The sequence below is a fragment of the Limanda limanda genome, chromosome 9, assembly GCF_963576545.1.
Source record: "Limanda limanda chromosome 9, fLimLim1.1, whole genome shotgun sequence".
NCBI lineage: Eukaryota > Metazoa > Chordata > Actinopteri > Pleuronectiformes > Pleuronectidae > Limanda > Limanda limanda.
Window position 1 is genome coordinate 3,545,123 of NC_083644.1, and position 17,416 is coordinate 3,562,538.

The following is a 17,416-nucleotide window of genomic DNA, read 5'->3' on the forward strand; positions in this document are numbered from 1 at the left end:
AAATGCTTCTAATAAGTAAGATATAAATGTGCAGTTGTTTCCTGCTGTGACAGAATTACGTAACATATAAACCAAAGATAAACAAAAGAAAGAATAATAATGATGAAGAAGTGAACCAGCATAGTTTGTAGTCAGAATGTATTCATGCTGTTTATAGCAGAATTAAAAACTGAAAAGCAATAGTATAAATTGCACTAATGCCCACTTCAGAAAAAAGGTAAAAAATATAAAAATATATTTAATTCATTTGAAGATAGTTTGCATCCCAGCGAGGTGATAACACCTTCCTGTTTTGAAATGGTTCCTTCCATCCCGAGCAGTGACGGCTCCAACAGGTGGATCCCTCTCAGGCCGACATATCCCACCTTTTTTCCCCTTTTCGTGGACGGGTAACACAACTGGGCTTAATAATCATACTAGGCTCAGCAAAGACTGTTTATTGGATTAGTCATGTTGTGCTATTCACAGTCTTTCATTGAATGCAACTAGCTATTTTCCCTAACCTACATGCATACTCACATACACATATTTATATAGTAAATACACCTTTAGTCATTTGTGTTTTTATACTTTATTATCTTCTTAATAAATGTCTTTCTGTCACAAATGTTGTTTTCATTAATGATGCATAAGTGTGAATTTCGCTAACCTCAAAACTGTCAAGAACTCTATATCCTTCAACTTTGCTAACTATCTAAATCAGGGTTTTCCAAAGTTTTTTTCCCCGAGGGCCAAATACAGAAAAATATACGAAGGATTGGGCCACTCACTAGCTGGAGGTTTATTGCCTCACTTCTAATGCACTAATATTGACAAAATCAATCAAATGCAGGTAAATTACGAAAAAAAGCCTCCATCATAGCTCTCCATTAATAGATTTTGATCTTATTTCTTACAAAAAGGCTGGCAGGTAATTCTCTCAGTAACAGCCTCAGATTGGTTCTTCGGGTGCTGATCCCCCTTCATTGTCCTGTATGAGGGGAGAGACAAGGAGAGAAATAGGGTTGTGGATATTTCAAGCTTATTACACAAATAAATGATTGGGCTTGTTAACAAATTGTCATTAACTTTAATTGACTGAATTTATTAATTAATTGGGCTTATTAACAACTGAAAACTGTGTATATTTTCAACTCACCTGTAATGGGAGGAATGTTGCCCTCAGTGGGAGCAGTGATGCTTCGCTTTGGTCTGAAGGACAGCTGGCAGGTCAGCAGTAAGTTGGCGCCACCTAGTGTTTAAATTAAGAAGTGCAATACAGTTGGCCATAGTGCATTATATTTTAGACTTTGATACGGGCCAATTAAAAATGGATGGCGGGCCGCAGTTTGGACACCCCTGATCTAATGGTGATTTTGGTTATAGTTATAAATTTAATTGTTAATCAGAGTTCCAAATTTGTTGTTAGTACTTTCATGAGACTTAATCACTAAATTGGCTATCTTTTCCCTTCCTTTGAAGGGTGGTGCCCCGAGGAAACTTTAATCAATTCAAGTTACTATTAATATTGATATGTTTAATATGAATATTCAATATATTTTTTCTGATAACCAAATTTATTGAAAGCTGAAAGGCACACCATTTAATGTATCAATTGATCAACACTGTCCATGCAGACAGTCAGATCTCGTAGTTTCAGCTGCAGCTGTGCAGATAACCTCAAGCGGTACCGCCCTCTGTCTCATGCCAGAACTTTTCCTTCACTCTGTATTCTGTGTACCTGTCTCTCTGAATCTGATGCTCGTTAAAGCGACATTTGTTTGCGATCATGTGCACCCCCGCTACTGCCATAGATTGAAAAGAAGCTGAAACAAAATTCACAAATCCACCCATTTATTTGGAGAGGCACCAAGAGACGCTTACTAAGAGACAGACAGACAAACAAAGTAAAACAAAATCTCCTACGTGGAGTTAAAAAACATTTTTTAATTAGGCAAATAAATGCAATTAAAGTAAAATTATATTTTTCTTAAGCAATACGTAGGCCTGTTTGAAAAATGTAAAAAAAAAAATTGTAGCCACCAAAATATGTGCGTGTGTCATTGATCATTGATGAGGTGTTTTTGTCTGATTTGGTCCTTGCATGAAATCAGGGAACTTCTAACTTATATATCAGAAGTGTTTTAATTATTAACATTCAATGAAATTTCTCATGAACTCATATTGTGACTCAGGTGTGAGGGACACAGGAAAAGGGAGGGAGGGCTTCTGAAGTGGGGGAGTCGGGTGGCAGTTATGTAACTCCAGGTCCAAAGGTTGGCATGGATAAGAAATGTTTCTTCATGGTTGCCAGCGGTGACTGTGACCTTCCTTGATGGGTGAGGACGAGACATTATAACAGTAAATCCCACAGACACACATTTCTACGTTGGTCCTGAGAGCTCAACGCACTGGAAGTGTTACCAGGGGACACCTAAAAGTGATGGACACTGCTGCCACATCCAACAAACATCCAACAAATTCAGTTCCACAATATGGACGACACATTGCCTGGAGAAAAGGAAGAATGTGAATGCTAAGTGTTGTAAATTACTCACAAACAGGGGCTTGCTTGTTAGAGCTGTTTATTCAGTTTAACAGGAAAAACGGCAGCTGAAACAATTGAAGAGTCGTGACGCTCTAAAGACAACATGATATTTGATATTTGAGGCCCAGTGGCTCTCAGAGGGTTAACAGTAATAAAGTTGTTTATTATTAAAATAAACCAAAAATGTTAGAGTTAGTTTGTGGCACCCAGAGAACAGAACATTCTGCATGTTCCTCACTGTGTTTTTCTTCTCCTAATCTGATTCCATTATAAACTTTGAAAGCATGACAGATTTAATATTTTCAACATAACTCCTGCACACAGTCAGTGCTGAATTCATTTTGAATGCAACGTACAATTAGTTTTCTTTTGCATGATTTCATATAATCGTATGCGCCATTAAACATCACTTTTATCATGATTTAATTTACTTAGGGATAAAAACTATTTTCTAACTGGTTTGCTGTAAGTGCGTCTGTATTGCTCACAGAGGCTTGGTCCTTTATATCATTACTCTGGAAATTTGAAGAGATTAGAGGCATAAAGAGAGCAAGTTGCTTTACAATTGCATCATAAAAACAGGTTGTAAAAAAGGTCGTAAAACATCAACAATGTGCATGAATACAACTTCTGTGTAAGATTCTCACTAATAGTGATAAAGATTAATAAATAAACTTGAACGGACGACCTGCAATCAAACTCAACACTGCAGATTATTTTGAATGCACCTCTAGATCCTTGTTATTCAAAACAAAATCATTTCACTTGAGGGCAATAGAACAATGAGCTGAAGTCACATTATGTCCCAGCTCCAGAGACATGAAGACGTCTGTATCAAACTCTGCTAAAGACATCACCTCTCTCTTGTGAGCATTGTCTGGCACCAGAGAGATTATAGTGTGTAATTGTTCTCAGTAGTAAATACGTTGCAGAAAGGAACCAGGAAATAAAAGAATAAAGTAACTGGAGTGGTGTGCAAGTAAAATGAGCAGTTCACCGACATTTTTCAAGAAACAGGGCTGATGTAACAAAGAACCAAAATACTCAAAACAAATTAAAATGAATTGAAAAGAGTAAAATTCAAAGATCTGCTCGACTTCAAACTGCAAAAACAAATCAACGACTACTGAACTGTATCCAACACAAAACAATTGTCTAATTTTCGATTTCTTTCACCGGAGTTTTGAGATTCTCTTGTTTTTCTCATTTATATCAATCCATCATGTCTGAAACAAATATTTATTTTCTTTCAGTCTCAGTTGTCATGTTCCTGATTCGGTTTTTATTCTGCATCCAATCAAAGAAGATGAAGTTGTCAATGCATATTGTTCCGAATCCAATTTTTTTTTATTCCTGAATCCATTATACGTGTCAAAAAGCACAGGTCAACAAACAAACAGAGATAAGTGAATGACATAAATATAAAGAGTAAGGAGGTCAAATAAATAGCAATACAAATTCAATTATAAGATAATAAATAGATGTTTGTCAATCATGTAAAAAACATCAAAGATGAGGGTTTTTTTTAGATAAACTTCATGTTACAAAATGTCCTGTACATTAGTGGTGGAAAAAGTATAGTGTTAAAGTATAAAAACATATGAAATCAGTGATAAATGAATAAGGTCCTGATGAAGTGGAGAAGTGAAGAACATCTGTTTATCAACACACGGACATTCACCTCCTTCTCCACCGCTGTGTGGATCAGTCCCGCCATTTGCTCTATTGCGCCATCAAGTGGACAATAAATGGCAGGCAGAGCTCTATATACAGTCTATGAGGCAGAGTGATAATGACACCATGGCTTTGGTGTGTGACGCTTTGAATTCAATAAATGAATAAACGATGTTTGTAACGCCAAGACATAAATTATGAACTTGTTAATATGGTGTCAGTCTTAAAACATCTTCATCAATCTGACAACACAACACCACACCACACATTACAGAAATGCACTGCAATTAAAGAAAAGGACAACAGAAGTGTTTTCAGGGCACACCTTAAAGTGATGGACACTGCTGCCACATCCAACAAACGTCCAACAAATTCAGTTCCACAATATGGACGACACATTGCCTGGAGAAAAGGAAGAATGTGAATGCTAAGTGCTGTAAATTAATCACATAACAGGGGCTTGCTTGTTAGAGCTGTTTATTCAGTTTAACAGGAAAACGGCAGCTCAAACCATTGAAGAGTCGTGACGCTCTAAAGACAACATGATATTTGAGATCATAAACGGCCCAGTGGCTGGCAAGTTGATTAATTTATTAAAATAAACCAAAAACGTTAGGGTTAGTTTGTGGCACCCAGAGAACATAACATTCTGAATGCTCTTCACTGTGTTTGTCTTCTGCTAATCTGATTCCATTATAAACTTTGAAAGCATGAGAGATTTAATATTTTCACCATAACTCGTTCACACAGTCAGTGCTGAAATCATTTTGAATGCAACATTTAATTAGTTTTCTTTTGCATGATTTGATTTAATCGTATATACGGCATTGAACCCCACTTTTAGAATGATTTAGGGATAAAAGAACATTTTATAACTAGTTTGCTGTAACTGCGTCTGTATTGCTCACAGAGGCTTGGTCCTTTATATCATTACTCTGGAAATTTGTAGAGATTAAAAGCATGAAGAGAGCAAGTTGTTTTACAATTGCAGCATAAAAACAGGTCGTAAAAAAAGTCATCAAACATCAACAATGTGTATGAATACAACTTCCGTTTAAGATTCTCAGTAAAACCGATAAAGATTAATGAATAAACTTTATCAGAGTCATCGCACAAAGACGTTGTGCAAACATTTCCTCTGAATTGGGCCCGATTAGTTTTTTTCCACTGGTGCCAGTTGGCCTTTAGCTGTGTTTTGTTCCCAGCAGTCAGTGACTTATTGCCCATTCACACCCACACATATACTGGATATATACTGGTGTAGTGTTCCTCTACTGACCACTCAACCTCCAGGTTCACATTCACTGCTTCCACATCTTCTCATCTCTCAGGTATTTTGCGTATGTAATTCCATCTGATTTGACGTGTTGGGGATTTTTCTCTCGCTTTGAGAGAATGTTTGTTATGATTTGTCTCAATATACAAACAAAATTTAGTTTGGTTCAATTCCAACTCATCTAGTGGGTCTCGGAGGTCTTGGCACACTTTGTTCCCCAAAAAATTGTTATAGAATCAAGTGGCAATCAGGTGCATTTCTGTTCGGATTTAAAATATATATGTCTAAAAAGTAGGTTGTTTTCATTACAGGACAACTGTTCATCCTCAGCCATGGCCGCCATCAGCAGCTCAATCACAGCCTTTGCCTTGGATCTGTTCCGGATTCTGAGCCGTGCAAACCCATCAGGGAATATGTTGGTGTCTCCTCTGAGCATCAAGTCAGCTCTGGCTATGGTCTACCTGGGAGCCCGAGGAGACACAGCTGCTCAAATGGCCAAGGTACATCACACCATGTCTCTGTTACCTGTCATTCAGAGAGTCAGAGCTGTGGGACCAGTTGGTTATGATGGAGCAGACTGAACAGAGTTTCTAAACCATCTGTTCTTCTGACTCTAGATAAATCCCCTGACACAAGGTCCAGTATGTGCTGCTCTCTGACAGCAGGACATTGAACTGACAGTTCAGTTCAGTTCATTAAACCAGTTTGCTTTCGGAACAGAAGAACAAATCTTACAGTTTCTTATTTGTATCTTATTTTCGTGTCATCTATTAATGACTTCAGTGTTAAAAATGTGCAGATTTTAATCTGCAGTGTCTCACTTGGGTTTCTACAAAAGAAATCTCTATAAACAGATTCTGCGTGTGAATATGTAGAATTTGCAGGTGAGAGACGAGATTTTGTTGCCTTCTGATTTCTACATTTTACAGACATTTTACAAGTGGGCTGGCAGGAAAACTTCCAGAAAATGTTCTGAGCAACTGACTCTGAGATTAGCTTCCTCACCTACAGACCCTGGACTCTTAGGTGCACATCTGAAAGCATTTAAATGTCTTGTGTCAATCCAAACTTCCACACAGGCCATGTCATTCCAACCTGGTGAAGCTGTCCACGCCGAATTCAAGGAGCTGATCGAAGACATCGACTCATCATCGAAATCATTCAATCTGAAGACAGCCAATCGTCTGTATTGGGACAAAAACGAAAAGTTCCTCACTGTGAGTTTAAATTTTTCGCTTATCACAGCAGAAATTGAAACTTAAATAGATCTTTTTTTTTTCTTCCTTGAAAGTATAACATGATATCTGCTCTCCGCAGGCATACGTGGAAGACATGCGTAAGTACTACCAGGCCGACCTGAAGATTGTGGATATCATCGGGGCCATGGAGGCGAGCAGAAAGGAGATCAACACCTGGGTCGAGCAGCAGACAGAAAGTACGACTTTACACCTCAATTGAATGAAAAAGGGAATTCTGAATACATTGTTCTGAATTGTCAGGTTTTCTGTTACATTTCAGAGCAAATAAAAGATCTCCTGAAGCCGGGGATAGTCTCTGCAGAGACGAAGCTGGTTCTGGTCAATGCCATCTACTTGAATGCAGACTGGAAGAACTGCTTTTATAAAGAAGACACCGAAGACATGTATTTTAGAGTCAGCCAGGTAAAAAAACACTTATTTATGTCCCTTAGCACCTCAAACTAGAGTAGATAGTCACTTAATCACAGTGGAATTATTAGCTAGATAAACATTTTAATAGTTGTTTGTGTTACTGTGTGTCAGAATGAGACCAAATCAGTCCGGATGATTATCCAGAAGAAGAAGCTGCCCTACAAACACATCCCTGACCACGCTCTGCAGATCCTGGAGCTGCCGTATGTGGAGGAGGAGCTCAGCATGTTCATCCTGTTGCCTGAACAGTCCACAGACGGCTCCAACTCTCTGCTGAAGGTACACAGAGTTAAATCAATAGATTGTTTTCATATTGAGAAGCTCAGATACAAGCTGCTGCTCACTCCCCGTCGAGCACCTAACAGCAGAGAGACAAAGATGGAGACCAGCTGGTGAAGGTAGTTGAACATCTATGCACTAAAAAGCCAGATATTTTCCTCAGGAAATGGTAGAGACCAAAATGGTAAAACTACTACATGTGTATAACATTCATCCTACACTCTACCAGCCTGTGCAATGTTATTTGTCTTTAACAGAAACGGTGTTGTTTACTAAACCGGTGAAGTTTTGCTAAATCGAGGCAACAGCAACTCAGTCGATGACTGTTTTTTTAGGGGGTGGAATATACAACAATATGGAGAATATCCCTTGTACTGCACTTATCAATGGCTACCACCAGTTGGTGTTATCGGATGTTAGCGACCACCAGCAGATGTTAGGGACATAACTTCTGTTGTGTACTTAGGCAACATCAGATGTTTCAGTCTTTTAATCAGAAAAGAGCCTCTTCTTAGTTTTTAGAGACGTGATCAAATGTATTTGCTCTGTTCCAGCTGGTGAAGGATCTGACGCTGGAGAGGCTGAATGAATGGACCGACAAGGAAAACATGGTCGAGTCAGTGATCCACGTTCAGCTGCCAAAGTTCAAGCTGGAGGAGGACTACGAGCTGAAACACCCTCTGTCCAAGCTGGGCATGACGGAAGTGTTCCGCAAGTCAGACGACCTGTCTGGCATGAACGGCGGACAGAATCTCTTCCTGACTGAGGTGATACACAAGGCCTTCGTGGAGGTGAACGAGGAGGGCACGGAGGCGGTGGCAGCCACACCAGCCCACGGAATTGAGCTAAAGGTGGTTAAGGAACCCGGCAGAAAATCTGCCATCTCAGTTAGCTGTGGGCAGAGCGAGGGTCTGTTGTTCAAAGCAGACCACCCCTTCCTCTTCTTCGTCAGGCACAATAAAACCAAGTCCATCCTCTTCCTCGGCAGGTTCTCGTCTCCTCAGTAGACAGAACCAGGAGAGGAAGATATTCAAATAAAAGCTTAATCCTTTAAATGTGGGCTTTATTTTCTGGGGATTATGCCAATTAGCTTGGTATTTTCTTCTGTTTTTGCACTGAAATTTTAGAGGAAGATATTAATTAATGAAAAGGGCTTAATCCTTTAAATGTGGGCTTTATTTTCTGGGCTTTATGCTAATTAGTTTGTTTTTTTCTTCTGTTTTTGCACTGAAATTATAGAGAAAGATATTAATTAAAGAATATTTTTGATCCAGCAATGATTTGTGTGTTGATTTTGGAAAGACAATTTCTGGAGTTTGGGTTTCACATGTGAAGAAGCAGCAGGAGATCGTCCGGGTCAGACTCGTTCACAGCAATAGAAGCTGTCCAATATTGAATATGTTTAAAATGGTTCTAATAAGTAAGATATTAATGTGCAGTTTATTTCCTGCTGTGACAGAATTACGTAACATATAAACCAAAGAAAAACCATAGAAAAACTAATTATGATGAACCAGCATAGTTTGTAATCAGAAAGTACCCATGCAGTTTATAGCAGAATTAACAACTGAAAAATAGTATAAATTGCGCAGCAAATAGCCCAGAAAAATGTGGCCCAAATGTTTCTGTGCTGTTTGTTATTCACCACTGTGTCACTCTCCATTGTTTTATGACCTGAAAATACACAATAAAACAAAGAAGAAGATGACAAAACTGCCTTAACAAGCTCTTATGAAAGGAAGTGAATACAACTGCATAAAACAAATCAGAAGGCATCAAATAGAAAAATTGCCGACAGAGAATGGGGTCAGCACCAGGTCACAAAATGTAGATATTAAAACACACTTTGTATTTCTTATACAGTTGAATAGTTTGTCATTTAATGGCCCTAGAGTGGTGACTCTATATCTACACTCACTGTTTCCTAAGTATGTTAAATAAAAGTGGAAGCACAGGTTCAGGTGATGAGCTCATTTAAAGAAGCTGTGAACGGACGACGCTGCAATTAAACTCAGCACTGCAGATTATTTTGAATGCACCTCTAGATCCTTGTTATTCAAAACAAAATCATTTCACTTGAGGGCAATAGAACAATGAGCTGAAGTCACATTATGTCCCAGCTCCAGAGACATGAAGACGTCTGTATCAAACTCTGCTAAAGACATCACCTCTCTCTTGTGAGCATTGTCTGGCACCAGAGAGATTATAGTGTGTAATTGTTATCAGTAGTAAATACGTTGCAGAAAAGATCCAGGAAATAAAAGAATAAAGTTACAGGAGTGGTGTGCAAGTAAAATGAGCAGTTCACCGACATTTTTCAAGAAACAGGGCTGATGTAACAAAGAACCAAAATACTCAAAACAATTTAAAATGAATTGAAAAGAGTAAAATTCAAAGATCTGCTCGACTTCAAACTGCAAAAACAAATCAACGACTACTGAACTGTATCCAACACAAAACAATTGTCTAATTTTCGATTTTCTTTCACCGGAGTTTTGAGATTCTCTAGTTTTTCTCATTTATATCAATCCATCATGTCTGAAACAAATATTTATTTTCCTTCAGTCTCAGTTGTCATGTTCCTGATTCGGTTGTTATTCTGCATCCAATCAAAGAAGATGAAGTTGTCACTGCATATTGTTCCGTATCCGTTTTTTTTTTTATTCCTGAATCCACGGGGGGGAATCAATTTGAAGCTCACCCTGTTCATACAAACAACATTCCAATATGATACGTGTCAAAAAGCACAGGTCAACAAACAAACAGAGATAAGTGAATGACATAAATATAAAGAGTAAGGAGGTCAAATAAATAGCAATAAAAATTCAATTATAAGATAATAAATAGACATCTGTCAATCATGTAAAAAACATCAAAGATGAGGGTTTTTTTTAGATAAACTTCATGTTACAAAATGTCCTGTACATTAGTGGTGGAAAAAGTATAGTGTTAAAGTATAAAAACATATGAAATCAGTGATAAATGAATAAGGTCCTGATGAAGTGACGAAGTGAAGAACATCTGTTTATCAACACACGGACATTCACCTCCTTCTCCACCGCTGTGTGGATCAGTCCCGCCATTTGCTCTATTGCGCTATCAAGTGGACAATAAATGACAGGCAGAGCTCTATATACAGTCTATGAGGCAGAGTGATAATGACACCATGGCTTTGGTGTGTGACGCTTTGAATTGATTAAATTAATGAACGATGTTTGTAACGCCAAGACATAAATTATGAACTTGTTAATATGGTGTCAGTCTTAAAACATCTTCATCAATCTGACAACACAACACCACACCACACATTACAGAAATGCACTGCAATTAAAGAAAAGGACAACAGAAGTGTTTTCAGGGCACACCTTAAAGTGATGGACACTGCTGCCACATCCAACAAACGTCCAACAAATTCAGTTCCACAATATGGACGACACATTGCCTGGAGAAAAGGAAGAATGTGAATGCTAAGTGATGTAAATTACTCACAAAACAGGGGCTTGCTTGTTAGAGCTGTTTATTCAGTTTAACAGGAAAAACGGCAGCTGAAACCATTGAAGAGTCGTGTCGCTCTAAAGACAACATGATATTTGAGGCCCAGTGGCTCTCAGAGGGTTAACAGTAGACATGTGCAGTAATAAAGTTGATTATTTATTAATATAAACCAAAAATTTTAGAGTTAGTTTGTGGCACCCAGAGAACATAACATTCTGAATGCTCTTCACTGTGTTTGTCTTCTGCTAATCTGATTCCATTATAAACTTTGAAAGCATGAGAGATTTAATATTTTCACCATAACTCCTGCACACGGTCAGTGCTTAATTCATTTTGAATGCAACATTTAATTAGTTTTCTTTTGCATGATTTGATTTAATCGTATATACGGCATTGAACCCCACTTTTAGAATGATTTAGGGATAAAAGAACATTTTCTAACTGGTTTGCTGTAACTGCGTCTGTATTGCTCACAGAGGCTTGGTCCTTTATGTCATTACTCTGGAAATTTGTAGAGATTAAAAGCATGAAGAGAGCAAGTTGCTTTACAATTGCAGCATAAAAACAGGTCGTAAAAAAGGTCGTAAAACATCAACAATGTGTTTGAATACAACTTCCGTGTAAGATTCTCAGTAAAACCGATAAAGATTAATGAATAAACTTTATCAGAGTCATCGCACAAAGACGTTGTGCAAACATTTCCTCGGAATTGGGCCCGATTAGTTTTTTTCCACTGGTGCCAGTTGGCCTTTAGCTGTGTTTTGTCCTCAGCAGTCAGTGACTTATTGCCCAGTCACACCCACACATATACTGGATATATACTGTGTAGTGTTCCTCTACTGACCACTCAACCTCCAGGTTCACATTCTCTGCTTCCACATCTTCTCATCTCTCAGGTATTTTGCGTATGTAATTCCATCTGATTTGACTTGTTGGGGATTTTTCTAGCGCTGTGAGAGAATGTTTGTTATGATTTGGCTCCATATACAAAGAAAATTAAGTTGGTTCAATCCCAACTCATCTGGTGGTCTCGGGGGTCTTGACACCTTTTGTTCGGCACAAAATTGAAATACAATCAAATAGCAATCAGGTGCATTTCTGTTCAGATTCGAAAATATATATATGTATAAAAAGCATTTTTTGTTCATTACAGTACAACTGTTCATCCTCAGCTATGGGCATCCACACCAGCATCTACGTCCCCGGCGACCACAACGACATACACGTCAATCGGTCAGCCCGAAGCTCAATCGTCATCTCAGGCGATGTGCAGCTGTTCCAGACTCTGAGCCGTGCAAACCCATCAGGGAATATGTTGGTGTCTCCTCTGAGCATCAGTTCAGCTCTGGCTATGGTCTACCTGGGAGCCAGAGGAGACACAGCTGCTCAAATGGAAGAGGTACATCACACCATGTCTCTGTTACCTGTCATTCAGAGAGTCAGAGCTGTGGGACCAGTTGGTTACGATGGAGCAGACTGAACAGTGTTTCTAAACCATCTGTTCTTCTGACTCTAGATAAATCCCCTGACACAAGGTCCAGTATGTGCTGCTCTCTGACAGCAGGACATTGAACTGACAGTTCAGTTCAGTTCATTAAACCAGTTTGCTTTCGGAACAAGAACAGATCTTAAAGTTTCTTACTTGTATCTTATTATCGTCTCATCTATTAAAGAATTCACGGTCAAAAATGTGCAGATTTTAATCTGAAGTGTCTTACTCGGGTTTCTACAGAAGAAATCTCTATACACAGATTCTGCGTGTGAATATGTAGAATTTGCAGGTGAGAGATGAGATTTTGGAACCGTCTGATTTCTACATTTTACAGACATTTTACAAGTGGGCTGGCAGGAAAACTTCCAGAAAAAGGTTCTGAGCAACTGACTCGGAGATTAGCTTCCTCACCTACAGACCCTGGACTCTTAGGTGCACGTCTGAAAGCATTTAAATGTCATGTGTCGATCCAAACTTCCACACAGGCCCTGTCATTCCAACCTGGGGAAGACTTCCACGCCGAATTCAAGAAGTTTATCGAAGACATCAACTCACCATCGAAATTATACATTCTGCAAACAGCCAATCGTCTGTATGGGGAGAAAACTGCAAAGTTCCTCCCTGTGAGTTTTAATTTTCCACTTATTGCAGTAGAAATTGATATTTCAGTAGATTTCTTTTTTTTTTACTTCCTTGAAAGTATAAGATGAAATCTGCTCTCTGCAGCGTTTCCTGGACGACACGCGTAAGTACTACCAGGCCGACCTGAAGACTGTGGATTTCATCGGGGCCGCAGAGGCGAGCAGAGAGGAGATCAACACCTGGGTCGAGAAGCAGACAGAAAGTACGACTTTACACATGAATATAATGAAAAAGGGAATAAATCATTCTACATTATTCTGAATTGTCAGGTTTTCTGTTACATTTCAGATAAAATAAAAGATCTTGTGAAGCCGGGAATAGTCTCTGATGGTACGAAGCTGGTTCTGGTCAATGCCATCTACTTTAAGGCAAACTGGAAGAACCGCTTTGATGAAGCAAACACCAAAGAGATGCCCTTTAAAGTCAGCCAGGTAAAAAAATTGCTTATCACAATTTAGCATGTTGTTTATTGTGTGTACTTTCATTTATGGTTATTACATTTTATGTCCCCAAGCTCCTCAAACTAGAGTAGATAGTCACTTAATCACAGTGGAATTATTAGCTAGATCGACATTTTAATAGTTGTTTGTGTTTCTGTGTGTCAGACTGAGAGCAAACCAGTCCAGATGATGTTCCAGAAGAAGAATCTGCCCTACAACTACATCCCTGACCACGCTCTGAAGATCCTGGAGCTGCCGTATGTGGAGGAGGAGCTCAGCATGTTGATCCTGTTGCCTAAACAGTCCACAGACGGATCTGACCCTCTGCTGAAGGTACACAGAGTAAAATCAACAGATTTATTCATGTTGAGAAGCTCAGATAAAAGCTGCTGCTCACTCCACGTCGAGCACCTAACAGCAGACAGACAAAGATGGAGACCAGCTGGTGAAGGAAGTTGAACATCTATGCACTAAAAAGACAGATATTCTCCTCAGGAGTTGGTAGAGACCAAAATGGTAAAACTGCTACATGTGTATATTATGCATCTAACCAACTTACCAGCCTGTGCAATGTTATTTGTCTGTAACAGACACTGTGTTTACTAAACAACTGAAGTTTAGCTAAAAGGAGGCAACAGCAACTCAATCGATGACTGTTTTTTTAGGGGGTGGAATATACAACAACATGGAGAATATCCCTTGTACTGTCCTTATTAATACCTACCACAAGTTGGTGTTATCGGATGTTAGCGACCACCAGCAGATGTTAGGGACATAACTTCTGTTGTGTACCTTAACGTCGTCAGATGTTTCAGTCTTTTAATGACAAGACACCCTCTTCTTAGGCTTTAGAGATGTGATCAAATGTATTCCCTCTGTTCCAGCTGGAGAAGGAGCTGACGCTGCAGAGGCTGAATGAATGGACCAACAAGGGAAACATGTTAGTGCACTCAGATGTCCATGTTCACCTGCCAAAGTTCAAGCTGGAGGAGGACTACAAGCTGAACGAGCCTCTGTCCAAGCTGGGCATGATGGACGTGTTCAACCCGTCAAAGGCCGACCTGTCTGGCATGAACAGTGAAGGAGGACTCTTTCTGTCTGAGGTGGTACACAAGGCCTTCGTGGAGGTGAACGAGGAGGGCACGGAGGCGGCTGCAGCCACAGCAGCCGTGGTCACTAATGGTCCCTGTAGCTTCACAGCAGACCACCCCTTCCTCTTCTTCATCAGGCACAATAAAACCAAGTCTATCCTCTTCCTCGGCAGGTTCTCGTCTCCTCAGTAGACAGAACCAGGAGAAGAAGATATTCAAATAAAAGTTTAATCCTTGGGGGCTTTATTTTCTGGGATTTTTGCTAATTAGCATATTGATTTTTCTTCTGTTTTTGCTCTGAAATTAAAGAGGAAGATATTAATAAAAGAATATTTTTGATCCAACAATGATATGTGTGTTGATTTTGGAAAGACAATTTCTGGAGTTTGTGTTTCACATGTGAAGAAGCAGCAGGAGATCGCCCGGGTCAGACTTGTTCACAACGATAGAAGCTGTGCAATATTGAATACGTTTAAAATGGTAATTACGTAACATATAAACCAAAGAAATACCAAAGAAAAACTAATTATGATATAGAAGTGAACCAGCATAGTTTGTAATCAGAAAGTATTCATGCAGTTTATAGCAGAATTAACAACTGAAAAATAGCATAAATTGCGCTAGAGCCCACTTCAGAAAAATGTGGCCCAAATGTTTCTGTGCTGTTTGTTTTTCACAACTGTGTCACTCTCAATTGTTTTGTGACCTGAAAAATACATATTAAAACAAAGAAGAAGATGACAAAACTGCCTTAACAAGCTCTTATCAAATAGAAAAAATGGCGACAGACAATGGGGTCAGCACCAGGTCACAAAATGTAGATATTAAAACACACTTTGTATTTCTTATACAGTTGAATAGTTTGTCATTTAATGGCCCTAGAGTGGTGACTCTATATCTACACTCACTGTTTCCTAAGTATGTTAAATAAAAGTGGAAGCACAGGTTCAGGTGATGAGCTCATTTAAAGAAGCTGTGAACAGACGACGCTGCAATTAAACTCAACACTGCAGATTATTTTGAATGCACCTCCAGATCCTTGTTATTCAAAACAAAATCATTTCACTTGAGGGCAATAGAACAATGAGCTGAAGTCACATTATGTCCCAGCTCCAGAGACATGAAGACGTCTGTATCAAACTCTGCTAAAGACATCACCTCTCTCTTGTGAGCATTGTCTGGCAACAGAGAGATTATAGTGTGTAATTGTTATCAGTAGTAAATACGTTGCAGAAAGGATCCAGGAAATAAAAGAATAAAGTAACTGGAGTGGTGTGCAAGTAAAATGAGCAGTTCACCGACATTTTTCAAGAAACAGGGCTGATGTAACAAAGAACCAAAATACTCAAAACTATTTAAAATGAATTGAAAAGAGTAAAATTCAAAGATCTGCTCGACTTCAAACTGCAAAAACAAATCAACAACGACTGAACTGTATCCAACACAAAGCTCAAGAGTTTTTAATCTCTTCTTACAGCCTCTCGAGCATGACTTGTCTAAGTTCGATTTCTTTCACCACAGTTCTGAGATCCTCTAGTTTTTCTCATTTATATCAATCCATCATGTCTGAAACAAATATTTATTTCCCTTCAGTCTCAGTTGTCATGTTCCTGATTCGGTTGTAATTCTGCATCCAATCAAAGAAGATGAAGTTGTCACTGCATATTGTTCCGAATCCGATTTTTTTAATTCCTGAACCAACGGGGGGGAATCAATTTGAAGCTTACCCTGTTCATACAAACAACATTCCAATATGATACGTGTCAAAAAGCACAGGTCAACAAACAAACAGAGATAAGTGAATAACATGAATATAAAGAGTAAGGAGGTCAAATAAATAGCAATAAAAAGACAATTATAAGAGAATAAATAGACATCTGTCAATCATGTAAAAAGCATAAAAGATGTTTTCATAATTCAAAGGTTAGAATTTCATGTCATTGCAAACTGGAATCCACTCTTAAACATGAAGTTTTTTTATAGATATAGATATATATACTGTATATTGTATGCTGTTTTCTGCACCTGTAAAACCAGGTTTGGTGGACATGTGGGATATATCTGCCACAAGGGTTTTTAACAGACTTGCATGTTGATATTATGAATGCATTTTGAATCGAAGTGGCATCGGGTCAAATGGAGACAAACTAAAAAGTGTTAATGGAAAGACAAAGTGTCAGTGGGCAGAAAAACTGTTCCTGATTGAGCTTGATTTCTTATCATTACTTCAGTGAACTTCACTCGGTTATTGTACAACTCATAGGACAAGTTTTAACCCTAACCCATGAGCGAAATACCCTTAGTTTTAACATGTTCGGTTTCTTTCACCCATAGACGTCAGTGTAACATTGTCCTTCTACCATGAAAGACTTGATAGGTGAGCTCCCCTGTGCATTTAGCACCACCGCTGCATCATCTTGGTTTAAAGGAAAGGAAAAGCTGCCGGCTCCCAACACCTCATTAAAACTGTGGACATGAAAGATTTTTTGTGTTCACAGCCTTCAATTTGCCACAGTGTCATACTTGATACTTCCACTAGATGGCATTAAAGGAAGAAATATTCAAAATCATTGGCATATTGGCTTTGATTTACTGCATTTTAAATACTTTCTGCACCAATGACTCACAGTGCTCAGAGGCATTATGTAACTTGGGATATCTGTCCGTCCCAATCTTGTGAACACGATATATCAAGACCTCTTTCAGGGAATTAAGTTTGTTACAAAGGTCAATTGGCACAAGATGGATGTGACCTTACAAATGCATTTGTTCCTTGTGACCACACCCACTTGTGATCCAATGGGCAGTGGGGTATAAATAACCACTAGAT

The 17,416-nt window shown here is 38.8% G+C and overlaps 2 protein-coding genes across 2 annotated transcripts; both read left to right on the forward strand.

The window, feature by feature from the left end:
- Positions 1-5,791: 5,791 nt before the first annotated feature.
- Positions 5,792-8,661, forward strand: LOC133010242 (leukocyte elastase inhibitor-like). Its single transcript, XM_061077746.1, has 6 exons — positions 5,792-5,977; positions 6,557-6,694; positions 6,795-6,912; positions 6,996-7,138; positions 7,259-7,426; positions 7,981-8,661. Exons 1-6 carry the CDS (start codon positions 5,810-5,812, stop codon positions 8,431-8,433), a joined length of 1,188 nt encoding a protein of 395 aa, XP_060933729.1. The 5' UTR covers positions 5,792-5,809; the 3' UTR covers positions 8,434-8,661.
- Positions 8,662-12,095: 3,434 nt separating this feature from the next.
- On the forward strand, positions 12,096-14,778 carry LOC133010535 (leukocyte elastase inhibitor-like). The gene is made up of 6 exons (XM_061078123.1): positions 12,096-12,320; positions 12,899-13,036; positions 13,140-13,257; positions 13,344-13,486; positions 13,661-13,828; positions 14,380-14,778. Exons 1-6 carry the CDS (start codon positions 12,096-12,098, stop codon positions 14,776-14,778), a joined length of 1,191 nt encoding a protein of 396 aa, XP_060934106.1.
- Positions 14,779-17,416: the final 2,638 nt, after the last annotated feature.